The following is a 13,059-nucleotide window of genomic DNA, read 5'->3' on the forward strand; positions in this document are numbered from 1 at the left end:
TACAGGGCTTGGAAGTGACAAAGCAGAGAGGGAGAAGCTGGCCACAGAAAGGAGCGGAGCCTTGGTGCAACAAGAGAAAAAATGACACCCTCATTGCACCAAAGGCTTAATTTACATAATACCGTAATAAAATGTATCAGACCTCAGGAACGGAGTATTGGATCAACAAAAGAGAAATGTTTTAAACCACAGCTATGTGTCTATACAAACAGTTGGATAGGGAGGTCACTGGTGGTGAATTCCCTCTAAGTTAGTTTATGCTTATGGTACCTGTTTTTGTATTATATTATGCATGGATATCCCTTTTCATACATACAGCTCCCTGGAATCAATGGTGCTTTAAAATAGAAAGTAGTAATAATACTAATAAAGTCAGCTCGGATATAACTTATTCATAGGACCAGCACCTTCAGTCTGTTCTCCTCTTACCAGCATATTCACAAGTGGAACCAGTATATCCAGTACAACATTTCCATTCCAAACTGGTCACAAATTTCCTTTTAAGTTCATAAATTGGTTTTTGTGCTATCCGGTACCTGAAGGAAAAAAAGGGCACATAATACATTCATGGTCTGCAATATTTCTTTCATATCAAAACTGCATTTGAAAATGGTATAAATGCTAAAGATATGAATATCCCTTTAATAAACTGTCATATGGACGCATTTATGGTACAGCCGAGCAGGACGTAATGTGAAACAGCACAATCTGAGTGAAATACACGTGGTTTCCCTCAGATTTTGCTGGGAATTTGCCATGGATTTCACCCTGTGCAATGCAAAAGGTGAAGTCTATGATGGAAATCTCAGCATGTGAGAATCGTCAGCACACTGTATATTTAAAATGGACTGCAGGTTAATTTAAGATTCCTGCTGATTTACCACTCGGTATTTCACAATAGCAAATCCATGGACGTACCCTTAAAGGGGCTATCCGATTTCTGAAACATCCCCCATGTGCTGGGCCCCTCATAGGTAATATACATACCTGGTCCCCACACCATCACTGCTTCTTCTCCCTGTACATGGATAAAAACATCCGGTATCGGGGGTGAGCAGCCAATGGCAGGCGGGGACGGGAACGAGCCTCCCTAGCATCGCGGGTGACGTTGGGGAGGCTCCCCCCGTCTGCCATTGGCTGCTCCCCCCCAACACCGGATGTTTTCATCCGTGTACAGGGAGAAGCAGCAGTGACGGTGCGGCAACTAGGAGCGGCACGGGGTGCGGGGCAAGTATATTGCCTCTGAGGGGCCCAGCACATGGGGGAGCTGTTTCAGAAATCGGATAACCCCTTTAATCTGGAAGTGCCAAATTCAGTAACTGTACATAGTAAAGGTACATCATCCAACAGCCCCAGTAAAAGCGCTGCTAATGATCCCCATCAAATTCATATTAACAAAATGGACAATATAGAGTAACACAGAGCAACAAAATGATACTCTGCATACTTACATGGTTTTCTGACAGTCAGCTGTTCCATGGGGACACGGCTGCTGGGACCTTATAACGTACTTCTCAGTTTTACAGACATCCACATAGGTCACAATTCGTTTGCGCACAACAGGACACCATTTCCTAAAGATACAAACGTCATCAGCGGATGTGTAATATTTTGTGTTATCTTCATGCGACCTTGGTCATGTATGAGCATTTGGAGATTGACATTTTATCTGTGCCAGTTTATTTGATTATTCAGCAAATACGAACTATTTATGAAGAAGGCAGAGAACAGCTATATCCCGAATGACTGCTGCCCCAAACGAGCTGCTGACATGTTCCTTACACGCTTATTTTCTAATGAGATTGTCCCTACTCAGAAAACACGCATTGCAGGGGCATAACTAGAGTCCAGTGGGTCACCAGGCAAATTTTTGACTCCTACCCGACCTTTTGCCACATGCCCAAAGCAGCATATACCTTACAAGAGGGTTGCCCGCTACCATATGTCATGCATAGGGTCAAGGGAAGGGCACCCTTATATATGAGATGTACCATACAGAGGATGAGCAGGCTCAAACAAAGTAATCCTGCACCAGGACATCTTGATAAAAGATTATACTTTATTCCCAAGCCATAAAATGCAGCACATGGAGCAACACTGTTGTTCCAACACCTAGAAATAATCTAAGCAAAAAACTAAAAAAACTGCTACATTTATTAGGCCAATTTTACAAAGGGCATCTGGGTTTCATTTAGATGGCCATTTTAATATAAACCATAGTTATGTACAAATTGCCATTCACATTGCATTTTTCTATTGATGCCAACAGAAGGGGAAAGGCAAATACTCAATGCTAAAACATAGTTTTTTTTTTTAAAACTGCATTTTCTAATAGGAAACCGTTTTAGATGAAAATGGCAGGTTTGGCAGATAATTCTCTAATGTGTATGGGGGCCTTCAGGCGCTTTCAGCACAATCCCTGATTGGGTTCCAAGATCTAACTCTGAATTGCATAATCTTTCAACCTAGGTTATAGAAGGTGCAGATTTTTTTTTGGAAAAGGTAAAAACCGTAAAGCCTTGGATAGGAAAGCTCATTTCATAAATCCTTGTACTTCATCAAACGCCCACTCACAGTCAGGCAGGAATTGTAAATGCCTGGTCAAGGAACAATGTAAGGAAATGGGGACTTTTCAGAGGTCACTGTATGTTTATGATTACATCCATGTCTTCACTGTTCCCAGCAGCTCACCAGCATAAGACATGGATTCAGTGACACAAGAACTTGATTTAAACTGGGATCTCTGCCAATTCCCATACAAAAAAGCACGTCACAACCACATTTCTGCATTGAATTATTTTCTTTAGTAGAAAGTGTGATTTTAGGGGTTTTATGACACATTATAAACGGAAATATCACATGCTGTAAACACTAGGAATGTATGGTATAAAAGGTTTAATATGGACGCATTAAAAATATTTTCCCATAACAGTCTATGCTCAATAGTGGGGGAACTGCACTGAGTTAGGGCTCTTCTCTAGCACATGCACACAAAGTCATCATGCAGCTAAGTTGATGAGATTTTCCAAATCTTGTCTCCATGGTACAGACATTTTTAGTGTAGAAATTGACCAGCAGTGCGGATATTTAAATCCACAGGATGCCAATAGTTTGCTCAGATTTTCAGTACAGATTTCACCCTTTGCATTACAAAGGAAACACAATGAAATTGGCGTGGAAAATCCACATAGCCAACACTGCCCTGCGCATGTACCTTTGGTGCATTTAACAGTCTGGGATTAGAAATTAAGGGGAACATGTATTAAAGGGACACTGACAGGCCTTCTGAGCATAATTAGCTCTTTATATGCCCCCCTAGGTCTTATAATAAGTTTCCAATTCATATAAGTATTATCCCTGTGCGCATTGTAAAACGTTAAAAATAATCTTTATAATCACCTGTCCTTTCTGCCCAAGGGGCGTTCTTTGTGCCGCATTTGTGTCCAGCCGCGTCTCAACTGCCGGATCCTTAGACACGCCCATCTCATTAGTATTCACTTCGCTGGGCGGTATTTTCCTGTCCCCGACATTCGGAGATCCTGCTCATGCGCCCGGCACCCTCGCTCGCCGGGATCACATTGTGCCAAGTGAATACTAATGAGATGGGCGTGTCTAAGGATCCGGCAGTTGGGACGCGGCTGGGCACAAATGCGGCACAAAGAACGCCCCTTGGGCAGAAAGGACAGGTGATTATAAAGATTATTGTTAACGTTTTACAATGCACACAGGGATAATACTTATATAAATTGGAAACTTATTATAAGGCCTAGGGGGGCATGTAAAGAGCTAATTATGCTCAGAAGGCCTGTCAGTGTCACTTTAAGACCGTCATTTTCCATGCCAGTCTCAAGGCCCTCTGCACTGCTGGAGAAAGCTCCAAAGTTATATTTGTGGTCGGGGCTATGTGTGAAAGAACCTACCCCCTAATGTAGGCCCCAACAGAACTAGCGGCTTGAGTTGTGCCATAACCGCTTCCGTCGAGAGTACACCTGAAAGAGGGCATACCCTGCAGGAGAGTGAAAGGAAAAGGGCGGGCTGGGAGGGGAACACTGCTGCCGTCCGTCCCCTCTGGAGAAAGGTGCGTGCCAGATATAGGGCAGGGCGCCCCTCCCACAAATACAGGCCAATTAATCAGCCTTAATACAGAGACATAGGCCTCCACATAAGTTTGGTGCTTTGTCCTGCAGGCCATGCAACAGACTTAACTGTATGCCAACCCTCTTGCTGGTGTAGATTTAGGCCATTTCAACACCATAATCCATGGAAAATGATGAATGAACCAGGATTGCTGGCCCACCAACTTCCCCATCTGTGCCACGACCCCTTTTCTTGCCACATCGGAAAAGTGGCATGAAAAAGAAAAAAAAAATCTATTTTTTCTGCATAAATGGCCTGTAACCAAATTTAGGACTTGTTTACACCACAAAAATAATGTAAGTTTCCCCATAAGTGTTTGCTTGTTTGAGAAGAAACATCTCTGCTGCAAGTCAGCTCCAAAATGCACAATTGACAATTTCCCAAGTGTCATGATGTCTATAGTCAATGCTATTTCTCCTGATCCGCTAAATAATAAGATATATACTGGAATTTTCATATACACAACAAGTTAGAATGGCAGATTCCCACCATTTTAGACATCATAACTACCTATTGTTCCCTGTAGATGACATAAGGCCATTGTCATTAAGACTTTTATCTCACCGAAAATTATACTCATTTTCTATCAGTAACATGGCAACCACAAGTTGTGTTAGGGTCCTTTAGCATGGTTATGGGGGGCCAAACTGAGGGATGATGCCTGTCGATATAACAAGTCAATTAACACTAGTTTAAAGGGTATTTATACAGGTAAATGAAAATTACATGGGGTCCAAACATTTATTGTTGGTAGTGCTGTGATACTGACAAAACATCTGGGGTGTTTAGATGGACCAGAGATTGACCAAGAAAACATTTCTGTGAATGTTCATTCTCAAACCTCTGCCTGTGTAGAAGAACCTTTAGAATATTCAGATACACTAGATTGATTTGGGGTGGGGAGCAACTTTAGATTAAGGGGCACAGAGCTTTTACAGTAGCATTCGGAGATTCTTCCCTAAAATGGAGAGTCCATTGGATTGGAGGTAGAGTAGAAGCTCATAGTACCTCTGCTTGCTTTCTACAGGCAAAACAGAGGCCTAATAGAATATATATATATATAATCCTCTTTAGTGCTCGTACCCTACATTATTGTTAATGTAAGCCTTGAACTGACCGTTTTAGATAATTTTATCTCTTACAATGTCTGAGTAATTTAAATACATTTCAGATTAAATACAGCCCAATAGCGGCCATTTATGTTACCAGATTAGTATTTTTTTCCAGTGAGAGGATGAACACATACAGAGGACACAGTTGTTCTGGCTTACAAAGAATAGAAGAATTTTATTTTTGATTTTCTGCTTGGAAATGGCATCTGGAAAGATTCACTTGTAGATGATGGCAGCGGTGAGAGAAGGTTAGGGGATGGAGATTGCTTTGAGACAGTTTAGTCATGCATGGTTTTCAAGTCATAAGATGATAATATGATTCATAATAAAGTGCCTTCAGCAATTTCCATAACTTTAGAAACAAAATCTGTAAAGCAAATGAATCCATCTGAAAAATCAGCCTGTAATATCTGATTACTCAATGGTACACATTGCACAATATGTATGAATTGTTGGTTGACTGGAAGCTTGTGTATTTAAGTTATATTCTGTCAGAAAAAACCCTCCAGATACGTGTAAGACCTGTGATATGAAAACACGTACGTCCATTGTATGTGTCAGTAACTTGTTTTCTACTTAATGAGATTTTTCAACTCTATCTGCGTCTGACATTTTGTGCTCTTTCTACTGCATTCCATTCTCTTAATACAAATATCCAACATAGAGAGAAATGAACTTCTGTCTGCCTGTAGCCACCACTAGGGGGAGCTTAGTAGCTTGCGGCTTACTATTTTAATGTTAGGTCAATATATACACACACAATAATATACATTAGGCTCTAGAGATGAGCAGAGAAATTCTCAAAGAGAAAGAGAGTTAGACTCTCCTACAGTATACTGAATGGAGACATCTGAGATGCTAGTGGCCAGACCAGAGAAAAGAAGGCAGCAATGGAGAAAAGTAGAGTACTGGGTGTGTTGATTATACATGTGTTATGTATAGTCAAATTTCACATTTGAATTGGAGGGTTACTTTCAAGCTACTTTCTATGCAAGGGATATCTTTTCTTCATTAGAAAAACGGAGAGCTCAGATTACTATGTATTATAATATTAACCGGGATGGAATTGTCTTTCTATAGCATAGTGATATATGATATATGGCACCTGTTCACAGTGGGAAAATGTATCTGAAAACACTGCATATCATGGGATATACATGTGATGACTGCATCCTTTCCAAATCTAAAGGCCCAAATACAGAGTACTGTTAGCCTAACCAGCCATTTTTGGTGGGGCGGCTGACAATCTATTTTTCCTTGTGGGAGAGAGGGATAGGGCAAGCTGAATGCTTGATCCTTTAGTTCTCCTGAGAGTCTGGCAGCAGCTTTCTCCTCTCTCGGCAGATGAGTGTTCAGCCTATGATCTGCTGAAAGTATATAGGAACCTTAAAGGGAGTTTGTCGGCTGGATTAAGGATTATTATTTGCAGTATTACATGAGTAGTACTGCTGATAAGGAGTCTGGATTGTTACCTTCTATTTTCATACTGCCCTATGACTGTTGAGCTGTGTGCACATAACGGAGAGGACCTCCTGAGTGCAAGCTCAGTTGTCCGGACAATGGATTTCAGAGGAGCTTTACCAGCACATAGTGGGGAATAGGGGGACAGTAGAAAAGTAAATAGTAGCTGTCTGGTCTCCATATCTGCAGTATTACTCATGTAGCACTGTAGATGGTAGGTTCTACAACGAAATCATTATTATACGTATAGAAATGAAGTCCCGCATGAAGCTGTCACGGGCATTCATTACTGTTATATTAGCTAATATAGGCCACTTTCAGTTAAGCGTTGTTTGTGTTTCCATCATGGATCTGCAAAAAATGCTTCTGTTACCATAATATAACCACATGCATCCGTCATGAACGGATCCGGTTGTATTATGTCTTCTATAGCCATGACGGATCCGTCATGAATACCAGTGAAAGTCAATGGGGGACAGATCCGTTTTCAATTGTGAGCCAGGACGGATTACATTGTGAGCCAGGACGGATCCGTCTTGCTCAGCACTACATTGCGGACAGAAAAATGCTGCTTGCACCGTTATTCTGTCCACGATGGGAGTGGAACCAAACAGAACGGAATACATTTTGGTGCAGTTCAGTTTTGTCCCCATTGACAATAAATGGGGACAAAACTGAAGCGTTTTCTTCCACTATTGAGATCCTATGATGGATTTCAATAGCGGAATTGAGAACGCTAATGTGAAAGTAGAAGTCTGATGAACACAAATATGAGCTGTTCCAGATGTCAAGCACTTTCTTAAAATAACGGTCTTCTGATTTTCTTTCTCTTGTCGCAGATGGCACAAACATTTATTGCAAATAAGGGCAGCAGCATGGCATAACCTTCCGGATAGTAAAAAGTAATTAGCTGATGTCATGGAAGGTTAAACTAGGAACAAATGTATACTGCAGGAAAGTCTTCATCATATCTTCAAGCCTTTTCCTGCTAAAGCAATATATTGCAACCATGTAGAGAAGCCTGCATTGTTCTCACTTCCCGTAACTTTTTCTGACAAGGGCATGAACACCACATGGTTAGATCAGATTCCAGATTTAGCACAGAACATACCAAACCCAAAATAATAATATAAAATTCAATCAAATGAAACATACACATGTAACAACAGAAAAAACAGATGTGGTATAAAGAGGGCGTCCAACTGGGTGATGGCTTTTCTAATTATGGTCCAATATAGCTAATTACAATTTTTTTCCCTATACAGTGTAAGAGCTCTATCAGACTAGCGATATAAAACTCATCCGTTTTCTAGGGGGAAGACTTTTTTTTAAGCCCTAGTAGCTGCATGTAGTCTTTAAAAAGTTAAATGGCACATGGTTGAAAGTGGTGAAGGAGAGATTCCTGAAAGTTCAAGTTAAGCCTCGTTTACTCCGGCCAGAATAGTATTGGAACTTTTTTGACAACAGTGGGAACCCACCTTCATTGGATACAAGGTATTTTGTATCTTAGCTTGTGTTTTTTTTTTTTCTTTTAAAAATAAAGGGTGTACATGCTTCCATCCATTTCTCATTGTGTCCAACAATATATAAAGGGGTTTGTCATAAATAATATTCAACATTTTTCAAACCAGCACCTGGATCTGAATACTTTTATAATTACATGCAATAAAAAATGTTGTATAGCTGCTGAGTCATTTATTATAATGTATATGTATAGCGCCACCTGCTGGTTGGGTCTTTCCTTATTTCTCCATCCACCTCACTGAGGTGGTTGCACATGCTCAGTTTAAAACTTCAACTGCCACCAGCCATATCTTCTGTTAGAAGCTGTGGCAGTTACAGGGAAAGAACTGCAACGGAAAGGACATGTCCCATTGAATGCCAGCCTGAAATAAATCTAGCAGAACAATTGGAGAAATGAATGGGAAGATTTCTGGTTCCATATAATGTTAAGGTCTGGTTCTAGTTTTGCTAGAAAAAGATTGTCATGTATTCTATGATTTTCATTTTCATTTTTAAACTAATTATGGTATAACCCCTTTAAACAGCAGGGATAATGCCTTGTAGGGTTGACCCTGCTGATCAAAGTGATACCAGTCTTGTGAAAAACTCTTCCCAAACAAGAATTTTTTAATTTTTTTTATGCAAATAAAGGCCCCAGTGCCCCGAGGGATGGGGCTCCTTAATTTTACAGTGTTGGTGCACTGAAGCCTTCATTTGCATAAAGTTTAAATGTTTTTTTTTCCCTCAGGAATGTAACAACTAATTTTCACAAGAAAGGTACTATTTTGATCAGCAGGATTAACTCTACCAGGCATTATGCCTGTGTTAACAGGGTTGATCCTATTGACACGTGCTCTTTAAAAGGCATTTTTTTATGAGAGAATGTCTGATTGGTTGATTGGTGTGGGCCCCATTCCCGGTTCTAGAAGTAATAGGAACATCCAAGGCTTGGCTATTTCTGTCACTCAAACAGATGGAGAGTAGTAGACATGTATGGCTATCTCTCCCTTCAGTCTTCCAATTGTCTTGATAAGTGGAGGTCTCAGAGGCTCATCAGACTTTGATTCACATCATATGAATATGCCAAAATAATAGGCACTGAAAAGTAAAATTTTCTGAAGAATTAAACATTAACATGATGCAGATTATTGCACAACATTTTAGACCATAAAACCCTATAACTTAATGTTGCGAATATTTTTTCTTAGAACTAAAGCAAGATTCAAATGATTGGATATTTGTACTGAGGTTTGCTCATTGCCATCCATCTAACCTTGACCCAAGAATAATGCATTGATTTGTAGCTGTATTGAATGGGCCGCTAGATTTCTTTGTTAATTGAAATACATACTGGGTAGTATTGATGAAAGAGAAGCTTGCTATGACTGGCAGCGGGGGGCACCAACTCTTTTACAGGTATCAAGCTACCATAGCAACAGGAATGCTTCCCTGTATCCACAGAAACTTGTTGCGTAGAGCTAAATGCAAATGGTTTAAAGAATATGATAAAAAGTTCCAAAATCAAATTGCGGTAATCTTGGTCTCTTGTAATTCACAATACTGCTTTTTTGGCATAAAACATTAAAACATATTAATATACTGTAAATGTTTCAGAACCAGCAAACTACCGCATTTCTAAGTGGCATCTGGCATTTTTAACTGATGGTGCAGTTTTCTATTCTCGTATATGCATCTAGTATAACGTATAACATCTTGCATGCAGATAAGGTGTGAATAGTGATTGGCATCCGCTGGCAAGTAATGACAGGCGGCAACTGACATGCTATAAGTAATATTTGGAACCTTGTCTTATATAATCACATACCAAATGTAGTAAGAAAGCAAACTATGCATTTATGTTATATAATTATATAGTCTGTAGTAGAATCTACCTAAAACATCGTAGACGACTAATTAGTTATGGAGTTGTCCTCTTTCAAAACTTTACAAATTTGTTCATATGGCAAAGGATTCCACCATTAACTGCCTTAAACTGCCTTTTGATACAAGGTGGCTCAACCTGCTATTGGTACATAATGTACTTCCATGTGCTACTACTTGTTCTGTCACATGATGTAGTACAGAGATATTCTACCCAGAACATATGCTTTATTGAAGTACCATATAACTAAACATATAGGTACATGAACCTTTATGACGATATCAATCTTCATTTCCCTTCCTCCAAAAAACTGAAGAAAGTAACAGAAACCCTTATCTATGGTTTTCCATTAAATTGGTGTTAAATTTGACTAGCATTACAGTTCCTGTAGTTACACAGTTTTTTCTTGCTCCTAATTGGCAAATTTGCCTAGATTTGGAGTGATATAGGATAGTGTGATGTGTCACATCATGACTATGATTGCCAGGTTTGCCATTATAGTAATGGAGTACTGAGAAACAAATACAATTAATAAATGTCACAATCAACATTGATTTGTGATTTTTTCCTCCCCTAAATGGATTTTCAATAATATGTTGTATAAAATATAATTTAATAATGGAATATAGCTCTTCATTTAATCCAGCAATTAAATACAGTAATTATCTGTTTACAAATCATATTTATTTTGAGTTTTACTTACCCTGTTTTTGGTTTAGGATGTTCTATTTCTGGGGACTGTGTCCCCTTGGTATCTGATGAAATAGGCTTTGGTTTCTGTTCATGCTTAGGATGTATATTATTTCCATTTTTTATTGATTCTTCTTGACCGGGCAATCCATGATCAAAGGTTGATATTCCATGAACCTCAAATATAGAGCCTACAGCAGAAGATCCAGCAGAGTAGATATGTGTCCTTACCAAAGTACAAGAAGCCAAAATCATCAGTCCAAGACAGCATATTGTAACATAAAGTTTCTCTGCCATACCTCTCTGTCTTCTACTCAGAAATCTACTTGAACTTCTAAGTGCTAGAACTGAATGACTTTGTGAAGCCCCTTTGAACTATCTTGAAGTTTAAAACTAGGGGTGGGGGGACGTTTTAACAAAGAACGGAAAAAACGCACAATCCCTCCCAGCTACTGTGGAAATGTGAAAGGTCAGCAGACAATGTGAGGGCCTGTTCCTGTGTGGTGAGCACAAAACTTATAGAAGAGAGCCTGGAGAACGAAAAGTGAGGACTATTTTTTCAAGGAAGCTGTGCTGCATGTTGGCAGCCTTCAGTGAGCTACTGCTCTCAGGAACACAGTCTTATCAGTGCCCCTATGCTTGCTCTGTGTAAAACTGGGCTGTTAGTAGGAGGAAAGGGATGTTAGTTCAAGACAGAGAAAATATTGTAAAGTTTACATTAGGTTTCTGCAAAACCAGAACATATATATTGACATTCATGCTTAACATTATACAAAAATAAGATATGTATATAAAACTCTACTCTAAAATGTATGTATACATAATACTGGTAAGTTCTCACATCTAGCAATTAATACTGAATATGTGTAGTAAGAGGTTGAAAGGACAAATAGACTGAATCTAAGAACATTTTTTGCTAATGGATTATTGTTTAGATTACAATTTTGATTTTCTGTTCTGGTAATACAGATAGGGATGAGCAAACCCGTGGAAGTTCCAGTTCGCCAGGTTCAGCTGAACTTCAGGTTAAAGTTCGGGTTTGGGACCCGAACTTGACCCCAAACCCGAACCCCATTAAAGTCAATGGGGAACCAAACTTTACTTTATTATTTTCCGTTATAACATGGTATATCGGAAGATTGTAGCATTCTTAAAACAGAATGCTAAATAAAATGGCCATGGAGGGGTTAAAAATAATTTAAAAAACTCACCTCATCCACTCGATCGCGCAGCCTTGATCGCGCAGGCCTTTTTTCTTTTGGACCTGCAAAAGGACCTGCGATTACATTACCGCTCTCACCAGGTCCTTTCGCAGGTCCTGAAGAAAAAAGACCTGCGCGATCAAGGCTGCGTGATCAAGTGGATGAGGTGAGTTTTTTTAACCCTTCCATGGCCATTTTATTTAACATTCTGTCTTAAGAATGCTATTATTTTCCGAACACTGAACCTGAAACGTCAGTGAAAAAGTCTGGGTTCGGATCTGGGTACCCGAACTTGCAAAGTTCGAGTACAGTAGTTTGGGTTCGCTCAATCCTAAATACAGATACAGGAGTGTGTGGAATTCACTATGATTGACTTGCAGACTAGCAGACTTGGGCTCATAGACATTTGACAAAATACAGGATGCAGTCAAATTAATTTTGTTCATGGGTAATACATACATTAACTAGTGTTGATCATGAATATTCTAATCATGAATTTTTATAGCGAATATCAGCACTTTGAGAATTTGCGAAGATCTAGAATATAGTGCTATATCTTTGTAAACTCCCCAGCAGCCATTTCTGCTGTTTTTTTTTTGCAGTTCTGAGAGAGAGAGAGAGAGAGAGAGAGATAGAGCAGTGTCATTGCTGTACTTTGTGCTTTGCTGAGTCATCTGGATCCTTATTCAATTACATTACATATTGTAGTTAGCTCATATATATAATACAGATAGTGGGAGATAGTCAGTGTAGGTTATATCCTGATATAGTGTAGCTGAAAGGTTCCAGTGCAGGGTGTTAGGTAGTGTGATAGGAATTACTGTACTGTGCATCTACTCTAGTCTTAGGAAAATTCTAACATCTTTAAAAATGTAGCAAAAGTAAGCCATGCCTGTATTGCGCGTGCAATACGCACATATTACATTGCCGATTTTCGCAATCAAGAAAATAATGACTGGAGATAATGAATTCTAGAATTTGCTAATTTATAGGCCAAAATATTAATATTAGGCCAAAAATTATTGAAATATCGCAAAAACTAATATTGCCTATGCTGCTCATCACTAGCATT

General features: G+C 39.4%; 1 protein-coding gene across 1 annotated transcript in view; it reads right to left on the minus strand.

Annotated features, from left to right (window-relative positions):
- MMRN2 (multimerin 2) overlaps positions 1-11,355 on the minus strand; it is a 31,499-nt gene extending 20,144 nt beyond the window's left edge. Inside the window, exons 1-3 of the mRNA XM_044298725.1 lie at positions 10,799-11,355; positions 1,452-1,574; positions 430-536 (exon numbers count right to left, since the gene is read on the minus strand). Coding sequence (XP_044154660.1) covers positions 430-536; positions 1,452-1,574; positions 10,799-11,082 — 514 coding nt within the window. The 5' untranslated portion in view covers positions 11,083-11,355. The remainder of the gene's footprint in view (positions 1-429; positions 537-1,451; positions 1,575-10,798) is intronic.
- Positions 11,356-13,059: the final 1,704 nt, after the last annotated feature.

Source organism: Bufo gargarizans, chromosome 6 (genome assembly GCF_014858855.1).
Source record: "Bufo gargarizans isolate SCDJY-AF-19 chromosome 6, ASM1485885v1, whole genome shotgun sequence".
Lineage (NCBI taxonomy): Eukaryota > Metazoa > Chordata > Amphibia > Anura > Bufonidae > Bufo > Bufo gargarizans.